This window comes from Mya arenaria, chromosome 15, assembly GCF_026914265.1.
Source record: "Mya arenaria isolate MELC-2E11 chromosome 15, ASM2691426v1".
Classification (NCBI taxonomy): domain Eukaryota; kingdom Metazoa; phylum Mollusca; class Bivalvia; order Myida; family Myidae; genus Mya; species Mya arenaria.
Window position 1 is genome coordinate 5,569,528 of NC_069136.1, and position 23,591 is coordinate 5,593,118.

Consider the following 23,591-nt stretch of genomic DNA (forward strand, 5'->3'; position numbering starts at 1 on the left):
GACGCAGACGCCGACGCCGAGCAAGCTCACCAAGTTACCAGTTTTTTGTACAACACTCAGGATCGCATCACAAATAATCAAAATCAGATGGAAAGTAAATCCATATGTTAAAACACATTTCAATGAAGGCCATTGGAAATAGTAGGCTACAGATTTATGCTTCTTGAAATGTGCACCAGGCAAACACGTTGATTGTATTACCATTTCAGGTAAGAACACGGACTACAGATTATGAGTTACCGAGTTCGATTCTTGTTGCTATCCTATGTTTTCCATTATTATCCGTACATTTATAGACCTAACTTCATTTCAAACAATCTTACACATAAATGTCTAAAATAAGTATATTATGCTTTACATTTGATAACAACAAAACTGTATTCAGCAGAGCTGTAAACATAGGGTGTAAAAGACAACGTGTAGAGAGATGAATGATGTAGTTTATTCACAATGAACACAATCTTATGACACCATGCATCTAACATTTCACAAAGCTGGAAGTGAAGTCTCAATACATACAATAACATAACAGGCGGATATTATTCCAATATCCTGCACCGTTAAACAAACATTTTCTGCCCCATTTGTATTTTCTATAAAACTTCCTTTTACATTTTTATTGAGGAAGTACATAAGATAATTGCTACCTGATTTTCTATTAACTTTTTGGATTAGAGAACAGTTCGATATAACTAACAATTTCATTGTTGCCAGCACTGCGTGGAGCCTGCAGAAAGAGGCAATACTTCAGCATATTTTTTATTGTAATTATTTCTCTTATTCTTATGACAGATGTATGCTTATCCATGACCCCATTTCACAAAGGTGGATTGGTTTCTCAAGACCTATGTACAGAGTCTCAAGATATTTACAATTTTGACAAATACAGGAATGTAGCTATAAAACAAGCATGAATCAATCTGTAAGCCATATTTCAGTTCAACATTGCTCCACTCAACTAGCACTGTTCTCCATTAAAACAAGATGTATATACACATGATACTATATGAGCCGACACTATCTTCGGTAGCGCTCCCTTTTGAAGTGGAACCAGAGCTGCATGATGTTGTTCGCAAACTGACAACGAAAACTCCGCTTGTAAGAGTGTTCCCATTCCTTGTTGACGACCTTGAACGCAATATCCTGGAAAGATAAAAAATAATTTAGAACATGCCTTAATCAATAGGGGTCATCTACTGGTCAGGCCCAACCTTCATGTCAAGTTTGATGACCATACGTCCAGGAATTGTTGAGTTATCACTCGGACAAGCTTTGGTCTACCGACGGACCGACTGACCGACCGACCGACATACCAACATGCCTGTGCAAAGCAATATACCCCTATTCTTCGAAGGGGGGCATAAAAATAATTTAGAACATGCTTTCGTTGGTACTTATTTCTTTCAGCTGGATAGTGACAGAAGTTGACAGCTCATTTTATCACGCTCGAGTCTATTTCCTGGGCAGGACCAGTACAGGTGTATGTTAGGGAGGCTATGAGGAAGTACCTCCGGTGGGGATTGAAACCCACAACCTCTTTAGTGAGAGGCTAACACCTTCACCAGTAGACCAACCCTAAATAGTAATACTTGCTTTCAATTTAAGTTCAATTATTGTAAAGTAAATGTACAAATGTTTGATGATCCATTTTGATATTTTAAAGCTACACCGATTGACCTTTTTTTTATTTTTTGTCTTGGAGTGAGCCAAATTCTCGTGAATGTCTGGAAACCAGTGATATAATACAGCTTACAAAAACATCAGATAACATCTCACAGTCAGTCTGTGGGAGTGCAGCTTAAAACAATGAGGCAACTTTAAAAAGACCATATTACACATTTTTGTGCTAACACGTTGTAATGAAAATCTCTCAACTTAAAGAAGACTGGGATAGGTTAGCGCAAAACAAGCAACTTTGAGGCGTGGCCTTAGTAGCAGTATTTGATGTTACCTCATACGGTGGCCCAGCATGGAATCTAAGGATGGCAAAGTCTGGATTCTCAGGTATAGGGGTCTGTATAAGAAAAACATAGAAACATGTATCATTCAGGTTATTTTCGAATTCACATGGATTTTATCCATAAAACTCACAATTTCTGGATAGTTTGAAATGCACAGTCCTTTAACTAAAGGCGATAGGTTACTGTAAGAAAGTGAAAACTCTCCTGCATTTATAAAACAATAATTCGGTATTTACATGTTTTTTGCCAATCAAGTCAAGAAATTTATTAAGTAATCAAAGGCCACTGGCCCAAAATACGTCACATACATAATATACAAATAATAAACACGTCACATACATAATATACAAATAATAAACACGTCACATACATAATATACAAATAATAAACACGTCACATACATAATATACAAATAATAAACACGTCACATACATAATATACAAATAATAAACACGTCACATACATAATATACAAATAATAAACAAGTTTTGTCAAGAAAATGAATTCAAGCATATATCTTAACATGATTGTTTCCCTTTCATTGATAATTTCTAAAAGAAGATGATATACATAAAAAGACAAGGTACTTAGCAGACAGCATTTAAAATGATGGTTAATGTGTATATTTACCACTGTGTATTCTGGTGTTCTAGACTTGTCAATCAGATCAGGATAGAAGATCTGAAAGTAGAAAAGTATTGTAATAAATATTAGATAATTTATTGACTCATGCACAAAATTTTTGTTAGAGTTTCGTAAGACTTCATAACCTTACATCAGCATCAATCAAACTTCTTATAATAGATCAACTGTTCTTTAATGCACACGAAAGTAACGCAAAAAAACAAAGGGTTACATTTAGTTGTGTTTCAAGGATTTGACAATATATGTGAGTTCACGACACCAATCTGACCCACCCATCCCATTCTCAATCATCAGAGGTTTGATAATGATAAATCTATGGTATTTATAGCATCATCACTCTATTGTATGAATATGACCCATCCAAGACTGGTACATTTTGAGTGGGTGTGAAAATAGCCAAATTCTCTATGAAAATAATGGTTAAAGATGTCAGTATTTTTATTGTGATGTCTGATATCACAGAGTTTTCTTTGTAAAACAGACAAGCCATAAGCTATTAGTGCCCTTTTTTAACATGCCACTAACTATAGCATTACAAGTAAGGTACTTACATTGAACTTGTAGCCCTGTACTATCTTATGCCACTAACTATAGCATTACACATAAGGTACTTACATTGAACTTGTAGCCCTGTACTATCTCATGCCACCAACTATAGCATTACAAGTAAGGTACTTACATTGAACTTGTAGCCCTGTACTATCTTATGCCACTAACTATAGCATTACAAGTAAGGTACTTACATTGAACTTGTAGCCCTGTACTATCTTATGCCACTAACTATAGCATTACACGTAAGGTACTTACATTGAACTTGTAGCCCTGTACTATCTTATGCCACTAACTATAGCATTACAAGTAAGGTACTTACATTGAACTTGTAGCCCTGTACTATCTTATGCCACTAACTATAGCATTACACGTAAGGTACTTACATTGAACTTGTAGCCCTGTACTATCTTATGCCACTAACTATAGCATTACACGTAAGGTACTTACATTGAACTTGTAGCCCTGTACTATCTTATGCCACTAACTATAGCATTACAAGTAAGGTACTTACATTGAACTTGTAGCCCTGTACTATCTTATGCCACTAACTATAGCATTACAAGTAAGGTACTTACATTGAACTTGTAGCCCTGTACTATCTTATGCCACTAACTATAGCATTACAAGTAAGGTACTTACATTGAACTTGTAGCCCTGTACTATCTTATGCCACTAACTATAGCATTACAAGTAAGGTACTTACATTGAACTTGTAGCCCTGTACTATCTTATGCCACTAACTATAGCATTACACGTAAGGTACTTACATTGAACTTGTAGCCCTGTACTATCTTATGCCACTAACTATAGCATTACAAGTAAGGTACTTACATTGAACTTGTGGCCCTGTACTATCTTATGCCACTAACTATAGCATTACACATAAGGTACTTACATTGAACTTGTAGCCCTGTACTATCTTATGCCACTAACTATAGCATTACAAGTAAGGTACTTACATTGAACTTGTAGCCCTGTACTATCTTAGGTGGAGGGTTATCAATGTCGTAATGGGTCTGGTTATACTTGTTCCATTCAAATCCCTGCAAAAAAAGATACCATTACATTAAAGTTCCCACATTAACCCAATATTAAAGTTGCCATTCTGTCTTAGCTTACAAAGTATACTTTCAATTACTGCAGAGAGCAACAAGCCCATCATAAGAACTAGAATTCAACAAGGTGGATGTGCCTGCTGTCAGGTCTGAAGAGAACAAATATTGTTCTAGTAAAGATAAACAGGACCTTGGCATTAGACTTATTGAAACCAAAATCAGAATAGGTCATCTACTGACGATGAACATTGTGCATACCAAATTTGAAGCCTTCACACTGAGTCATTCAAATGTTATTGATTGGGAATAATAGTGTGACGTAGAAAATGTGATCGAAGTTGTAGAACAAAGTAATCCCTTTATGTCAGTTATGCACGTAGGCTCCACAAAAAATGAGAATCTAGGTTTGTGGAGCAGTAACAATGGGATATCAGGTAGGACTGTATCTTATGCATGAGCTGCACATTAACCTATACACCCTTATCGTTCTACATAAACAACACCTACCTACTGTGCACACATTGTTAAAAGAGAATCCTGTGTCTCAGGAGACAGCACTTTTTGGATCACTGTTTTTGCTCTTCATGCTGTACATATACCCATTCCTATGTATTGTATACTACCAAAACAACCATCACTTACTGTATGCACTCTGTTGAAGAATCGTGGTTTGCGGGGGCGATATTTATCGGACCACAGGAATGACTGTTTCTCCAGCTCATGTTGCACCGAAAACTGGGCCTCCTCATCGTCCATTCCCTCCTTGGCTTTCTCTATCATCTCAGTCTCCTGGTCCAACTGCATAACAAGAAAATGAAAACTTGATACATGTGGGTAGAAACAATGCCATATCAACATTAAAAATGCTTGGATGATAAAAGTGAAAACTGATGAAAATTCATAACAAACTTTGCATTGATTTTATCACTGATGCCAATATGTGTAAGGCAAAACAAACAAGACCTTTAATAGAACGATATAATATAATCAATACATAGAACAAAGAAAGAGTCCAAACTAGAAATGTGTCCATAGGACACGGATGCCCCCACTTCGATTTTTTGTCACAGAAAATAAGCCATAATGATTATTCAGGATAATCTGAGGGCCCTAACTCCTAAATGATTAAAGCGATTTCCATGGCTATCGAACTTGATCAAGAAATTATGGTCACAAACATGTGTTAAAAGTTTGGTGAGGATTGGACAAACAGTTTTCAAGAATTAGATCGGAAACAATCTTCGGGACGTATTTTTCAAGTCTTTTTTTGCAAATAAAGGGCCGTAACTCCTAAATGACAAAAGCGATTTCCATGGCTATCGAACTTGATCAAGATATTATGGTCACAATCATGTATGTAAAGTTTGGTGAGGATTGGACACATACTTTTCAAGAATTAGATTGGAAACATATATTTTTGAAGTATTTTTGGCAAAAAAGGGCCGTAACTCCTAAATGACTAAAGCGATTTCCATGACTATCGAACTTGATCAAGATATTATGGTCACAAACATGTGTTTAAAGTTTGGTGAGGATTGGACAAACGGTTTTCAAGAATTAGATCGGAAACAATCTTCGGGAATTTTTGGCAAAAAAGGGCCGTAACTCCTAAATGACTAAAGCGATTTCCATGACTATCGAACTTGATCAAGATATTATGGTCACAAACATGTGTTTAAAGTTTGGTGAGGATTGGACAAACGGTTTTCAAGAATTAGATCGGAAACAATCTTCGGGACGTACGTACGTACGGACAAGGGCAACCCTATATGCCGCCACTTTGTGGGGGCATAAAAAAATTGTTGACCTTAAAAAAAGTACAAAACTGGAATAACTATTAAAATGCCAAACAGTAAAATCTTCTTTCATAAAGATCAATTTCTTGAAAGCAATTCTTTAACGCAACATGATAATGATCAGTAAAATCTTTAACAACATAACAACAAGCAGCAGCCAATTCTTGTCAACCGTTCAAAGTCAATAAAGGGACATGTTGCTACACATGTATCTAGAGTGTCTTAGTGAACATATCTGAAATAGTTTTTTTTAAGTAATGGCCAACATATCATTTTTTCACTATCAGAACAATGTGTCCACAGACATCACCAAGACCATGATAACACTTTGACAATTTTCATAAAAAAATAATACATTTTTCCTTGATTAATTTTATATAAAAAACCGCACAAAATGAATTAATCAGTAAAACCACATACCCGAACTCTACCAGTAGACCTGACTTGAATTCTAGCTAGAGCCAGTTTCTTCATGTCATCAGTCGGGTCATAGATAACAGCTTCCAGGTCATCAATATCGGCGGGCCTGATCAGCACAGGACTGTAACTTCCCGCTCTGTAATCCAATACTGACTGATCCTCTATCAAGTCTTCTTCTGTTAGTATAGGTTCATCTTCAGAGTCTTCCTCTCCATCTGCTTGTCTAAAAACATAATTATGAGATTTATTACAAGGATGATAATAGATAAAACATTTCAAATCCTAAAGATCCTGAAATTTAGTTTCAAATTGAGGTTTTCAGGCCTAAAGAAGGGTTAAAAGGCTTCGAGCCATGTCAAAATTGTTTCCAAAGCCATCTTTATCCATTTCAAGGAACTTTTTGCTTCAGTAGCACTAATAAATCATAATGATGTGCTGAACTGCATATTTTTCCCTTAATTTAGCTAATATATAATAACAAATTAGTCTTGTACTTTACCATTGCAATTTCATGCAAATATGAATATGAGGACTACCAATAAATTAAGGTTTGCTTTCAAAACTTTAAAACTAGCATCACAAAACTATGCCAATGCTCATCCAATTTCAATGGTCAACAAAAATGCTCATCTGTTAATTTTCAATCGAAAAATTTGCCTAACTCAATAGTAAGTTAAGGCTAGAGATATGGGCATTGCTGTCCATATGCATTTTATTCTCTGGCACAAATTGAACAATTATTCATTTGAATATTTATAAAGTTTTTTTTAGTTATGGCCAATGCCTAAGTTTTTGCACACCAACAGTAATGACGCCAAGGCAAAAACAATATGTAGGATATAGCATTTTCCCATACCCTGAAGGTCCAGCCTCAGGCTCTTCATTCTCCTTTTTCACCTCAGCTTCATCCCCTGAGTCAACTCCAGCTGTTCCAGTAGTCTCCCCTGATTCAGCTACACTTCCCTCAGTTGCCTCCCTTCTCTTCGTGGGAGTTCCCCTGCCTGAAGTTGGAGTTGCCCTCCCTGAGTTAGGAGTTCCCTCCCTTTTCATTCCCGCCGGGAATAGGCCACTGGACTCAATTCCTTGCTGAAATGAAAGATACATATCTATATAAAATGGTATATTTTTTGGCATTTTGAAGGAGTTGCTTCATTGAATCAACTCAATAAACTAGTGTAAGTATTGTGAAACATCATTTATCATTAATACATTGAAATCACATTTATGACTGAAACTTATAAATTGTTTTGCCTAATTTTCTGTCAGCTGAAATTCTGTATTCATCACTGCTGTATGCTTTAATAAGAACATATTTTGATTTATACAGACAATCTATGAGTCATTTAGAAATAAACAAGAAACGTAGCAATGCAACAAAACCAGGTTTTCAATGATTGTCTGTCATCCAATGGGCCAAAACACAATTCCATGAAAGGTCTCCATAAACTCTTTCTATATTCAAGTTTTGCTCGATATATGTCAAACCTAACTAAAATTCTTCAATACCATAGGTAAGTTTGACCCCGCCCACCCTAACAACAATGTACAACATTCATCACCTGATCATACTTTGTGAAAACCTGGTTAATAAAGACTGTAGTCTCAATCAGTACGATTAAGATACTAACTGTATTGTCACCTTTGGGCAAGAACTCATTAACTGCTTCTTTATTATATGCACTTACTGAGTTCTTGCACTAGGATGAAGATATATTTCAATTTATATATTCATTACCTCCTGTTTCAGTTTAAACAGTTTTCTGCGTAGCACTTCCTGATGTCTCTCCCGTAGTCGTGTCTTGGCCATGTGGGCCTTCAACTGCTGCAGCAGGGACTCCCAATACCCTAGATAATCAAACATAGAAATAGTATTCAGCCCTTAGCTTCTCAAAACATATAATTAAGCGTAACACGTTGAAGTATCTATTCTTATTTTATTTCGCAAAATTACTCCCTTTGAAAAATTTGTGAATATCCTTAATTATTTGATTTTAGAGAATTGTTAATTACCTTATTTTGCAATTCATACGGATAACAAAAAAAAAGGTGCTGAACTTGTTTCTGGTATAATGAACTCAAGATTGTTGGGAGAAATTAGGGCCTGGTTTCACTCTGTTTCAGAGAGCTTTTTGTAATATTTTCTTGTATTCCTCTCTCTCTTTCAGTTCATATTAAATTAATACCGCTAAAAGCGGTATTACTAGTTAGCTTACCTGATCAAACTTCATACTTTTAGTTTTGTATCTTTATGCCCATACAATTCTACTCCATAATTGTATATGCCCATATGGACATGCCTTGGGTACATGTGATTTTAAAACCACAGTCAACTGTTCTAAATGCGCACCACCAAACTTCCATATAAGTGTCATTATTTAAATATTCCATACCAACGTCAACTCCCTCCCCTCCCTGGAGTTTCTTCTTCATCTGATCCTCCAGCAGCAGTAGTTGCTTCGTGGACTTGCCCTTGAACACAGAGACCACTTCTTCGTTTACTGCCTCGTTGATGCCCTGACGGCGATTACTGAAATCTGGAGGACATAAACTTCGGTGAATAAATGTATGTTCGTTTATTATTTAAATAACATAAATGATATACAGTTACTAAATAAACATGTTTCTAAATAAGTCTTACAATTAAACCACAAAATGATACAGAAGATTAAAAGATGACATGATGTCAAGTTTAAAATGGAGCAGAACACTTGTGAGAAGTTATTTAAGAAGTCAAAGTTAACATTCGCTTTGGCAACTTCAAACTTAAAATACACTGAAAAACATTTCATAACAGACTGGGAAATTGAAACTTGGGTTGTTCGAAACATTGGTTCCTTCGAGGTTTTAGCTCAGACCCTGGCGTCCTTGAGTGATTGCAGCTTTACTGTATTTATTGCTAGATCATTCATAATTAATTTTCATTGGACTTAAAAGAGAGCACATTGAAAGGCCAAAAAGAATGACTTCTTCACAGTACCTCTTGCATTTTCAAGCTTCCTGAGTTTCTGCAGTTCATCCTCCGTGACAGTGACAATGTCCCTCCAATACTCCGTGTTCTTGCCCTGCTCTAGCTCCAGGTAAACTTTGATATCCTCTAACAGGTCCTCAAGGTCAGTTATGGTGAGGCCCTGTAGTAGTATAAATAATTTTTTTTTTTTTTTTTTTAAAAGAAACTTCAAAATCATAAACCCCTGGTACAGTATAAAACAGTCTTTCAAGTGCTAACCTGTATAGTTCTAGGAAAAACTTTGATATCAAAGACATTTATCCTGTAACATGTTCTCGAGGTTAGTTATGCTGAAAACTTGGTACAGCTTTTTTTAAAGAATTGCCCTGATTATTTCCAGGTAAACTTTGATATTCTTATACTTATACATAGATGAAGCCCTGGCAGAGCGTAAGTAAAACTAAGCAAATAATTCCAGCAATTTTTCAAAGAATCAAACACTATAACTGGAATAAGGCCCCTACTGTCAATATATTAACTCTAGCAGTTTTCTTGTTAACTTGCTACATTTATGTATCAACTGGTAGAAATTCTACATGTACAAGTATGCATTTTATCATAGAACTAATAACTTACATAAAGGTATGTGTAAGGTTCATGCATCTCGATGGCCAGTTCATCATCTTCAGCGCTGATGTACTTGGCAAGCAGGTCGATAGGCTTGGCCCGACCATCCTGGATACGAATCTCAGATCTCAGCTTTGCTTGTTGTAAATGAAACTGAAAAGGAAAGAAAGTTGAGACATTTGAAATTGATGTCCAAGTATTTGTTGTTGTTTGGAGGGTGTATGGGAGACAGTGTTACCAGCATTGCATTGTCAGATACCCTGATAGACTACTGAGCTATGCTTTGTTGTGCACCGAAGGTGATTTGGCTGAGAAATTATCATACTCATGAATAATTACCCTGTAATGAGGGAGTTTCATTTGTTATGATGCACTGAACCAATCTGGAAATATGTACAGACACTGAACAGTAATTTTTGGCGAAGGACGGTATTGAACAGGACCCACCAGATCACCACAATTCTTAAAACAGCTTTACTATTGACTTACAATACAGGGTTATTGAAGAGTTTTTAGTTGTAACATGCGATTTCATTTGAAGACAAGTTGTCTCCCCTGCCTCGTGCATATTTATTAAAACAAGATTTTGTATTAAAGACAATTTTCCCACGGTATTTATCATGGGAGCAAAGAGGAAAGGAGTAACATGGTTACCAACGATGCTAGCATTAAAGACTTACTGTATCTTCTGATTTCTCCCACTCGCGATAATACTCCGCCTCCTTATCTCTCTGTAACATCTCCTGTAAACAAGTAGGAAACACTTGGTTATAAAATGCTTCATTATTTGATTTGATTTAATTTAATAAGTCTTAGTCATTATATTTCTGACCATTTGTTAAAAAGACATGCTGCAACACAGGAACACATAAATAAGAAATATAATCACGTCAATGTCATTACATAACAAACATATGATACTTGCTGTGCAACAATCTTTTGTTTGGGGTGATATTGCGAAACAATTTTATTCTCAAATGAAACGTTTTTAAGCAATCATTTCATAAACGTGTTTTTTGTTGACCATATTAAATCAATTTGAGTTTTTGGTAAAGAGGAGTGTTTTAACTTTGCACTTTTTTCCAAATATGTACAATTTGTTGATCATACTTTTTCCTTCTTTTGAAGTTTTCCTCTAACCCTATAGATCAATGTTTTCCAGGGGCTGTATTTATAAAGCTTCTTAGTAAAAAAAATCAACTTAGTGAAAATACTCGATTTATAAATAACAATGAAAACTTTAAAAACTCTCTGTTTTTTATCAAATTAAGTCTCATGCATTTATCATTTTGACCTTTTTCTTGTGCTTTTTCGTACTTTTGGTGTAAAAACATTGTTATTTTCCCTAAATTCCACTTAGAAAAAAAACACTCTTTACGACGTTGAAATTTTCACTAAGATGTTTCATGAATATGGCCCGAGTATGCTTTATGCACCAGTCAATGGTAACCATGGCACCCCAGGGACAACCTAGGTATGGCCTATTATAATGTGCATATTTAAAGCATATGTTTTGTGTTAACTTCATATTGATGGTTATTTAAGAGGGAGAAGCAAGTTTACAACTGACTTGTGCATTATCAATTGTTTTACTCCACACTTACCCTTTCATTATCCCTCTCTTCTCGTTCCCGTTCTCGCTCCAGGCGACGCTTTTTCACCTTCTCCAGTTCCAGCTGTAACAACAAAGATAATTAGGTTACAAAGATGGTGCAACAATGGGAATTGCAACAATTATACATACATGCTCGTTGAAACAATGTTATGGAAGAGTGTGATCTTGTATATGGAAAAGTGTGATTTTGTGTATGGAAAAGTGTGATCTATAGTTGAAGAAACTGCAGTATCTGCAGAAAAACTGCTAGTCACCAACTTCATTTCTAGGCAAAATTTGAAAACACAGTTTTAGTCCAAATGACACATTCTTTTCCAATCAAAATGGCACTGGCCCTATTCCCAAACCTGTTTGAAAGAACAAATTCTTTCTTATTCATATGTTTGTTGCTTTGAGTCTATATAAATAAAAACTGTTAAGCAAAAGACTTTAAAGCTGCTTGAGCTACGAAGAACAACCAGACCTTATGAACACAATAGCAGCTGAAGTAATCCAGTCATCCACATTGAAACAGTGTCTTAAGCCAAGAAAAAATGTCATATTTCTAGCTGGTTGATCTGCAATTCCTCTAACAAAGACTTCCTTTAAGTACCCCTCTTTCTTAATAATCTTTTGTACGTTATGTATGTCCAGGGATAATTTTATACATATTTTCCCTTTCTTTGAGATAATTACAATTTATAACATCTTTAAAGGTTTCACACCCCTTATAATGATTTGTGAGACAATTAAACAGACATCCATACCCTGGTCTCCTCCATCTTCTTCTTCGTCATCTGGTGTATCTCGTTTCTGTCGAGCGATTCATTCCCCTCCTTTGAGATCTTCTTACTCCACACGAAGGTCTCTGTGAGGTGCTCATCTCCAAATGGATTGTCACCATTCGTATATCCCTGAAGAAAGCAGGTATATTTATTATATAAAGCTTAACATTGAAGATTCATGTTTCTCACGTTAGTTGTAACTGAATTATTACCCTATTGTCCTTTACCAACATTAAAATGTGTGTGTATGTAAACAATACAAAATAAATAAACACACTTTGTACACTATTATGTCGGAAAATAGCTATCAGCTAGTGTTGTTTATATTTATCATAACCGACTTTAAATAAAGATTATCTTATCTTATCTTATCTTACACTACCTAACTAGCATGCTTTGTTTTTTAGGCAAGCAACAGAAAACACACCAGTTTGCTCTCATCACTCAAATGGAAAAACGCAATTTTAAGGATGTCATTGACCTGGCAGTCAAAGAGCTAAAACAATGTTGACAAGAGGCTTTGTGGCCACTTTAGGCCCTTAGGTTCAAAGATGGCAAAGCATCCTGCCGCAGATGCAAAACTGACTTTTAGATACCCATTTGAGGGGTCTCCTGGCTCTAAATTTGAAGTAAACCTGGGTATCATTACGAGCAACCAAAAGCAACCAGTTAACTTTACCAAAATAAGGAGGGGGTTCAATTGAATATATTTGGTCCTTGGAGCCATCAGATCTGCGGAAATCCATGGACAAATCCTACCCCTGAATTCTACTCACCATATACTCCTTATCCCAGCCCATTTTCTCTCTCCTTCTTCTCTCTTTATTCTCCTGAAAAACAAAACCAGACATAATAAATAGCATTCCGATTTAGACCATACAACTAGGTAACAGGACATACAAATACTTATGAGTTTCATTACTCATTTTAATATCGTGCAATTCTATTTGTTATGACGTTAAGTTAGAGAGTGGAATGCGGCCATATTGCACTGGAGTGGAATACGGAACTAATGTATGTTGACGTTAAGTTAGAGAGTGGAACACAGCCATATTGCACTGGAGTGGAATACGAACTAATGTATTTTGTGATATGTATTCTGTGTGATTTTATGATGGGTACACAATAAAAATATAAACTATTGATGTTTATGGATAGTATTTCTATCGCGAGCTCTATTTTTTCTTCAAACTAGAAATGTGTGATGGCTTTTTATTTTTTAAACAACTAGTCATTATTCAATGATTCATATGTTTTAAGTCAGATACTTCAATCATCAAATGTTAATATCATTACAAAAATCATATCATATTTATCAATATCAACATTGTCACACATCAATGTGCCCAAGTTTGGGAAAAAATATCATGCCCTTTATCAATCCTGGAGGAAACACGAAACACACAAACCTTTTTAGCGAGTCTTCTGGCACGCTTCTCTTCCGGAGCCTCCACTGCCTTCAAGTAACTTTTTCTAAGCCTGCAGAGCAAAGTGGTAGAGTAAAATCTTGTTGACATATTTGTTGTATAATTTCCCATTAGCATTTTAACAGCAAAGGTTTCTAAAAGTATTTACAAGCATATAATTACCGAATTTTTAGTTGAAAGAATATTGAATCAGCATTAACTACACATGAATGTAATCAAGCATGTATATTTTTAAACTCATGTGTAAGTGTTGTCTCAACAGCATAAAATGGTACATGTTTCAGTACATATTCCAGTACCATGGAACTGAATTGCAATTGAAACTGCAGGTGTGATCCCAGGAATCCTAAAAGTAACTATTAGTGGTGGGCCGATTATCGGCAATAGTACATTTACCATAGCTGCTTAACAATTCAGTCTGTATAGTGTAAACAAAACAATTATTGATGATGAACAACAGACAACCCACACCACATTAGCTCACCCTTAGCATAATCAGGTGAGCTAAAAATAAATGTTAAGATCTTATGCTTTATGCTATTGAAGTTATATCAAAAAAGTCTTTGCCAATAGGCACAAAGAAGTGAAAATGTTCTTACCAGATTTTCAGTGTTTCTGAGCATGAAGGCATGACCATTTTTAAGATGATATTTCACCCAAAAAAAAAGCAGAAAATCTATTAGAAGAGTGTACAAAATATATGTTATCTAAACGTATATATTCACCTTGCTTCATCTTTCTGTTTCTCCACATTGCCTGAAGTTCTTCCTTGATCCCTGCTGTCATCAGAGTCTGGAGAGGAATCAGAACTCTGCTGTCGCTTTTTCTTCTTCTTCTTTTTACTACCTGGTTATATTTTCAAAATATGTTTGCTATCAATGAAAAACACAAAAACAGACGGGTTAAAATAGTGTGATTTGTTTAGTTTTATTGACTCAAGTTTATTTCAAAGTTGCAAATCTGAAAAAAAAAACATTGTTCGCGAGATCAGATATGAAGTTCAAATTGCACAGTATTTACTCTTTTTTTTCAATCTAGAAAGATAACAATTACCGGTACAATCATTTTTTCAATTTATGATTAATGAATATGACAACATAATCCTTGATTTACAACCATATGCTATTATATATAGACAAGATAGAATCCCTTTAATTAGTCAAATGAACGAGGATCATGTTAATTATATGCATTAAATAAATAAACATTCGAAAGAAATAAACAGACTTAAGACTTATATGCCACTTCCATTCATCCTTTAATAAGAATATAAATTACATTACAACAAATAAACAAAACTACCTGATGACTGTGACCTATCTCTAGAATTGCTATCATCTGAATCAGAAGTTCTGTGTCTTCTTTTCTTCTTGTCTTTTGAAGAACGTGACCGCTCCCTGGAGTAACTGTCATCTGAATCTGAACTACCTCTATATTTTTTCCTTTCTCTCGGTGAACGTGATCTATGTTTTTTCTTCTTCTTGTGTCTTCTGTCCTCATCGGAGTCATACCTTGATCTGTACAAATTAAAACAGTGACAACTGAAAAGTTATTGCTTAAAGTACTTTTATAGAAACTGGCTTAAAATGTTTTAAAGAAGCAAAAAAAAATATGTAAAAACGGAAGCAATTATAAAATAAAAACAAATCCCTTTAAATAATTCAAAACACATAAAAAAAAATAACATATACTTAAAAGTATATAATCTTACACTAGTGCACGACATCATAATTTTCAACAAGTCCTGCCATATAAAACCCAGTACTTGAGCATGCCCGTAAAACATTTTGGATCAATGAGTTGACAATATGTCATAACTGAAGTTTTTTTCTTATTAAACAAAAAAATCTGTACATAAGATGTACTCTTTATAACACACAGGCCTTTGGTATTCACACTTATACACCCCAGGAAATTTCAGCAGCAGTCCTTTGACCTTCATGGTTGACAAAATCTGAGGGTCTATGGTTATTTTATAAGGTTCAATTATAACTATTTAAACTCAATGAATGTTTATTTTGAGGATCCCAGGGATGCACGGTTGGAACTGGAGGTCCCTAGCCAAAAATTAAGACATGAACTCGGCTTTTTCTGCGCCCTGCTTAACCTTAGGTTAAGTCTAATGATTTTTATCAAAAGTGTTATTGTTCATTTGAACAAAGTTGTATTGTCTAATTGTCTATAAACTGTATTCAACGTGTCTCTTATTTTGGTATATACCTGGAATGTTTGTGTTTCAGACAAACACCACTTGAATCACTGTCCATGTCTCTGCCCTCTGTAACATAGAAGCACATAAGTAATACCATTACCAATAGTACTAGTAGTGTCAGAAACTGCGAAACAAACCTTAACAATGCCATAGCAAATCACGCTACTTACTCAATTTTATCTGTTTTAATTTAGTAATATTGTAAAAAAAATATGTATATCCCAGAGCAACCTGTTTTTGATCGCCTAAGGATTATTGACATTTCAATCATAAATAAGTGATAATAAAAGATAAATGTTTGTGTGTACCATTTAAAGCAATCATTCATCTTTGAAAAAAAAAAATCTGTTTCAATCGACTGTTTACATATTGCATCCGAAATGGCGGCTGTCACATGTTGTATTTGACCTTAATACAACCTATTTTCGACCATGACCTTTAACTATACTTCACAACAAAAGTTTGTGCACAATATGTTTCATTTTAATTTGAATAACTTGTTTTAACTGTTTTAAGTATTTTTTTTTTTAAAGTAATTTAATGTTTACCTATTTGCCATACAGTCACTTGATAGTTACCTATCACCACAAGAGGGGCAAAGGAATGCATCATCCCTTCTAATGGCTTTCACATGGGTACAAAATGATAAATTCACCCATTATGAACCCTGGTATCAATGGCCCCACTCTGAATGAGCCTCATTTGACCTGCATAGGCTGCAATATGTTTAATTTATGATAACTGAGAGCCCAGTTATAATTCAATATAGTTACCTGTAGATAAATTGCATTTATTTTAGAATAAGCAATATACAATATTTTGATGCGCTTTTAATGTTGAGCACTATAGTAAGAAAATGATAGGGCATAGGTTTTAGGCTTTGGTAGAAATGATAAATCTGGTAAACAACAACAACACGATTTTAAAGAAGTATTTCACATGTAAAATCATTCTGAATGGTTTAATTTGGCATTAATTAACAAGAGGCCCTTTTCCTATGCTCTACTGGCATGGCTTTTGTGGTCATATCAATCCAGAGCATGTATGTATGGGCAAAAGGCAACAGACATATACTTTATGTTTTGTGTTTGGGTTACCTGAAAACGTAGCACGTTCAACATCTGAGCCCAGAAAGTATTGTAAGCAGATTAGTTGCATGAACTATTTTAATATGTGCCAAGTAAAAGTCATCTGACAAAAAAAAAAATGCTTTCAAAACTGTACTCATAGTAAAAATTTCTGTAGTTTTAGAAGTTAAAAAAAGTTGGTCAAAAGGTCAAAGTCAAGGGCATACTAGGACAACATTGATCAATTTGAACAAATATTCACAATCAATTGTGCTGAGATGGATGCACGAACACACAAAAAGATTTTCAAACCTTTCCAGATTTATGTTTACCAAACCTGTGAACCCTGGGTGTGGCCAGTAATGACACCAGGTGCATAACTTAAACATTCACAACCAATTTTGTTAAGATGAATGTGCAAACTACAGAACTTAAAGCTAAAAAATGGCCTTTGGGCTTTCAACAAGAACAAGGCAGAGTAATTCACAAAATCAGCTGCAGAAGCAAAAAGCAAATTGTCTCTCAAAATCCTAGACTTGCAAATTGTCTCCCTTAACTCTAGACTTGAATTTACATGTACATGTAAACTTGGCTAAAAATAGAATTCGCTCATGCAGACCTGGCTAAAAATAGAAAGCATTTCTTTAAAACTTTCATGGCCTATAATCTAGGCATTTATGGACGGATCTGGCTGGTTTTCGAAAGGAATCAAGCTCTAATGGATATCTATATACTGTACAAGTTTCATTGAGATACAATCAAAACTGAAGACTGTATCGTGTTCACAAGCAATTGTTTACAGACGCACGACTGCATGGACGCACGAACTTTCATGGCCTATAATCTAGGCATTTATGGACGGATCTGGCTGGTTTTCGAAAGGAACCGAGCTCTAATGGATATCTATATACTGTACAAGTTTCATCGAGATACAATCAAAACTGAAGACTGTATCGTGTTCACAAGCAATTGTTTACAGACGCACGGACGCACGACCGCACTGACGCACGGATGCACATACTACGTACACATTACCATCGCATAAAAAATGACTAATTGGTGTTGTTTCAAGTAAAACTGAAGTGTTTTAACACTAGCATTCCCATTCTTTTTCAAATGAAGTTTTCTGACAGTTCTACTGTTTAGGTTAAAAATTGAAGCTTATTTTTACCGAAAGTGACGCAAAATAGAAGAGTTTTACCTACTTTCAGGGGGCGGTCGAAAATAAGTTGTGGTCGAAAATGGGTTGTTTTGGGATACATGTATAAAATGCTGTGTCACCCTCAATACATAGTCTAAATTTATAGACGTGTTATACAGGATTCTTCCAATCCCTAACGTCTAAACGGGTTTGTGCCAAAAAAAGGGGGGGGGCTGGGGGGGGGGGGTTGAAAAGTATTGAAATTGTATTAAGTGAAGTATTTTATGGTTTAAATTGATCATAAAGGTTTATATTCATATTTTACCATGTAAGCGAAAAGTTATTTTGCACAAAACAAGCATTTAATGCATTAAAACACATTATTTACCTTTCCAATAAAACGAAAGTTGACGGACACAGACAACAATTATGCCAAGCGGAACAACTCAACCCTATCGTAATAACTCGGCCACCTCCAACAAGCTTCGAGATAGACCTTGTATATACAATCATAACAACTCGACCATGGCCGAAATGTTCCGATTGTTTAAAAATTGTGCCCTGAAGCCTTGCAGGTGCCCTTCATGTATAAATCGCTATGTTTTGACAGCAAGAAATGAAAAAAACACGTCAAACTCATAAATATGCGTAGGATATGACATTTTTATGTATGGAACTGATATAAAATAACATAATCTGGTAATATTTCTTGTTTTTATGATATTTTTTAGATGTTAAATGCTTTAACCCGGAATACCGATAGGAATAACTACCCACTTTTGATACTAAACAATTTATACGTGAAGGATTTGCCATATCAAAAAACTTAAAAAAAAACAGTAAACGTACAATTATTTGGACTACCTCAATACATTTCTTTATGTCAGTAGCATAGGTTTAAATGCATTGTCATAAGTCCTGGATGTTGTTGTCATCGTTTTTGATGCTCATATCCGTCTGTTGTCAATATTGCTATTTAATATTGGTACTTATGAGTGTATTGATGGTGAAGTGAAGACACTAAAGTCGGTTGAAAAGTTGGAGATTCAAAACTTAAAATCTGAAAAATGAAGATCTTCGCGGACTTTAAATATCGTTCAATTCTTTATAACTGATACATTTCAAACAACTATATTGCAATACCTGTGTTTGAAGTTGTGTTTTTTTATTCTCTCACTTTTCGTTGATTTGTCGTTGTTCACAATCAACCAGACGCATGTTTGTAACAGACAACACTTTTGTTGATGATCGAAGTTTTGGAGACGCATGTATTTGAAACAGACAACAAATGCTTCTGCTACTGCCATGCCTAGCCTGGGTTACCTGCCCTTACCATTTCATTATCTTGTTGTGCAGAGTACGCTGGGAACCAGATTACTGCCATGCCATGCAAAATCTACATATATGCAGCGGTTACTTCCCTTCAAATACAAAATATCTCTTCATTTAATACACTGGTTGTTAGATTGTTTTCACTAAGATACATGTTCGGACTAGTTGGATTTTTTCTAGCCAAGGCTGCCTCCATAAACGTATTGTTAATATGTGTAGGTGCATACAATTGCTCGCAAATTTAACTGTGACAGACATGTATCCTTTTAATAGTATGAATAACCACCAATTTCACCACGGTGCATCTAGACCATCTTACACAAATATGAATATTCCGATTAAATAAAAAAATTATCGTCTTCATTCTATTCTTTTGACCTCTTCGTACCTTTCGACAAATGATAAATATATGTCCACGATGCATAATAGTGATATCGATACGACATGTTCGTCACGAAAAGGTAACGAATATGTCGTCATGAAACCACATTTGTAAAGCTATATGAAATAAATGTACTCCAATAACTCATTTGAATTATACTTACATGTACGTTCAAATGTATCACCTACCTAAAATAATATACAGTGCCATTAAACAAACACAATATGGTGCACATATTTTGCATAACCTTTATATTGGACTAGGAAATTATATTCATGACGAAAATTATGGTATTGAAACACATTGAACGTCCTGCACCTGGTTAATATAAATATAATGCACAATGATATATCACACTTATGTCCGCCCGGTTAGCTCAATCGGTAGAGCGTTGGACTTTGAATTGGACAACCCGGGTTCGATTCCCGGGCGGACCGGTTCACCTCTGTTGTGATTGGTTATGAAATCCTTTCTACGACCATTCGCACTGTACCACTGCCCCTGGCATGTACAGAAGTTGTCAGTTCCTTGCAGAGGTGAAGGCACCTAGTACTGGTTCTGCCCAGGATAGGTGTGCGGTGGTTGAACTGTCACTCTGGGACCCTTCAATGCGCTCACGCCGGCACCCGGGGTATAAACTGCTAACACCACCATATCACACATCTCAAAGTAACGAACATTTTAGAATGTGCATATGATTATTATATAGGTGGTAAACCATTTTTTCTGGAAAAATGGAGCGCAAAAAATGCGCAGAGCTGAACTCCAAAAGGCGTACAGGTAGAGTGTCAACTCTAAATGACCCTGAGCCAATAAACAAATACACAGGAAATTGGACACCTGTTGTTAGACCACTGCAATAGACAAGAGATGCACAGCAGGGAGTTAGCATGCCAAACATTCTTTAAAATAACGACACACATCGTCATTAAATGCCGGTATCTCTTGAACTTTCGGCATGCTGATTTCGCTGCTATAATAACCGTATTTGCCCCATGATGTCACACCATAAAACCTGTCACCGTGCATGGCAATGTTCTAATGAAAAATAAATCCACCAAGCCAATAATAACTTTGCGATGATTTGGATGGGCATCTTATCACGAAGAAATTTATAAGCAAGCACATTTCTTTTGTATAGGTAGAAAAAATCAATATCGAAAATCAGGCTTAATTTCAGTCTAAAATCATACCTTGTACCTGGTGATTCAAATAAAGAGGATGGAGAGCCCCTACCCGCTCTCTTACGTACCCAATCTCCTTCATGTTTAACCTAAATTAGTAAATTATGTGTTGAAATAACGTTTACTCACTCAATACGTGAGTAAACTAATTATTCACTAATCTCAAAATACAACAACACAAACAGTTTAGGAATTGGCGATGTATTTGGTGAACATGTACATAGGGAAAGGCAGTATTCGGATGCTGGAAGATTGGTTATAGCGTCTGAGCACATCTGGATCGTAACCTCTTCAATCGTGGCCACGTCCGTCCTTAGAGTCAGCAACATCAATGATGACTGGTATCTTAGAAAACATCATGAAACAACTGGAACGAAACTTAACATACGATAAATCTTAAATCATAAAAGTAACAAATACGTTACTAACTTATGTTAGGCAATCAAACGGCGGAATTCTGTAAATGAAAATAAATATGCATGTTAATTGAGCACATGTAACAGGAAAATCAATCTGAAAATAGGGATGGGATGGGCGGGAAATATTATCAAATGTATATCTTCGCTTTAAGACATTTCAAAATAACTTCTTATTTCACCAAATACAAAACCTCGAGTGACGAAAACAACATCGTTTCCCCCATATACCCACAAAAACACGAGGAAATCATGTTACTAGTGTCCCGCCAAACTAATCCACCTAAGAACTGAAGTACTACGAGTACTTGAACCAATTTCCTGAAATCAATAAAGTTTATATTTTTCAAAACGTGAATAATTGTATTTAGCTATTTTAAAGCCTATTTACCAAATAATGTACTTTTCAACTTTTAACTTTTATTTCACAAAAGCATAAGGTCCCCACATAGGGACAGCATTAGCATACATACTCATATAAAGCACAATAGGTACGACTATAATGATATATTAAGTATTAATTTATTTTAAGGAGGTTTATCATATGTTTTATCTTATACTGTTACTAATAACTTTTTGGTAGCTATATAACTGACAACACTGGCCAGACTTATCTTGTTATCGATGGCATCGGTAAGTCATATGTCAAAAAACACAATCAACTATCATTTCCATGGAGACCAGCCATGTGGTGCTATTCCCAAGGTGACACGTTGTCCACAAAGGGTAAATTGATAGAAATTGAAACTTGCCGTTCTCCATAGCAAAGAGAAAGTTTAAGCCTTCTTAAAGTGACCCCCACCCCAAATCCGTATACCTTCTGTATATTTATCTTTAGCTGTCTAACAGATCACCGATCTGACTTTCCTGATGTGCAGTTCAGCTCAGAAGGCTTTGTCATAGAAATTAACAAGAATCTTGTTTAGTTTTTTGTTTACATTTTCAAATATTGATAATATTATGAGTACAATGCTAAGAATAAGAATAAGAGTAATGTTATATATAATAGCCCATTAATATGAGTTTGCCATGGTGCTGCACAATTTGGATATATCAAAGGTGACTAGGCATTTATAGCGGTTTTAAACTTATTTTTATAGAACTATTTCAAAACTAATTAATCTTATTTGTTTATCATTTATTTATAATCGGTTAAAATAATAAATGCATAAGGGGAGGGGGGGGGGGGGGGCTTATTTATCCTCGCCATCGGGTTTTACCCATTCGGCGAGCACGCTACGTTTTACAATAATTCTACAGTTTTTAAAACATTTTTATGCTTCGTTGATCGTAGCGTGGGTGCTATGGACTATATAAATGTGTTAAATTCTACACAATAAGTAAAAATCAATATTAAAATAATACCTTAAGATTCTATCACATTCATTTTAAAATCGAACACTTCAAAACAGAAATAGAAGTTCTACTAGAAAGTGTTATACTCTATTAATATAAAAAAATACAAACAGTTTCGGCTCATTCTAAATAATAAAAGAATTTATGAGAATAAGTGTTTCATATATATTTTTAGTTAGAACGTATCCTTGGTATTATATTAACTAGCTAGTTTGAAATTTTTAAAATGACGGATTTCTTACCAGCTAGTTTCCTAAACCTCCCCTATCATTGATAGGGACGGTATGTGCTGGTTTGCACTGAGGACTTTGCCTCTGGGCCACTGTTAAAATTTTAAAAAGTATTTTCATTATTTACAAAAAAATGGATTCTCACCCGTTAGGAACGATAAATAGATAATATGTAACAGCTGGTGAATTTTTAAAACAACATAGAAACAATCTCCACAACGCCCATTTCCCCGTAATTGTGTGGGGTTTAAAAATAGAAAATGAAAATATAAAAAGGGGTCACGGAATGCTTGTGCTTTTCAACAAGGATTGCTACGTTCAGTTTTATTAATAATTCCCTCGCCCCGGGATAGAGAGAAGAAGGAGTTCGAGAAAATGCATAAGCTATACATATTGTTTATATGTATTAGCGAGACAATGAGATTAACTACTTGAAAAGTGTCATCTTAAATGGCCCTGAGC

General features: G+C 35.2%; 1 protein-coding gene across 1 annotated transcript; it reads right to left on the reverse strand.

Moving 5' to 3' along the window:
* Nucleotides 1-424: 424 nt before the first annotated feature.
* LOC128220620 (splicing factor Cactin-like) lies at nt 425-19,467 on the reverse strand. The gene is made up of 20 exons (XM_052929091.1): nt 19,373-19,467; nt 16,030-16,087; nt 15,112-15,326; nt 14,535-14,655; nt 13,792-13,861; nt 13,159-13,212; nt 12,365-12,511; nt 11,608-11,679; nt 10,684-10,746; nt 10,013-10,156; nt 9,407-9,557; nt 8,820-8,963; nt 8,165-8,274; nt 7,286-7,515; nt 6,430-6,652; nt 4,856-5,011; nt 4,118-4,201; nt 2,592-2,642; nt 1,952-2,014; nt 425-1,143 (listed from the first exon to the last, which is right to left on the reverse strand). Exons 2-20 carry the CDS (start codon nt 16,074-16,076, stop codon nt 1,018-1,020), a joined length of 2,271 nt encoding a protein of 756 aa, XP_052785051.1. The 5' UTR covers nt 16,077-16,087; nt 19,373-19,467; the 3' UTR covers nt 425-1,017.
* Between the last annotated feature and the right edge of the window lie 4,124 nt (nt 19,468-23,591).

Excerpts from the sequence above, each read along its gene's own strand:
- LOC128220620 (XM_052929091.1), bottom strand. The coding sequence starts at position 16,076 with ATGGACAGTGATTCAAGTGGTGTTTGTCTGAAACACAAACATTCCAG. Across the intron at positions 5,012-6,429 it reads GGTCTACTGGTAGAGTTCGG|TTGGACCAGGAGACTGAGAT; the intron begins GTATGTGGTTTT and ends CTTGTTATGCAG. Across the intron at positions 2,643-4,117 it reads TACAGGGCTACAAGTTCAAT|ATCTTCTATCCTGATCTGAT; the intron begins GTAAGTACCTTA and ends TTCTACTTTCAG.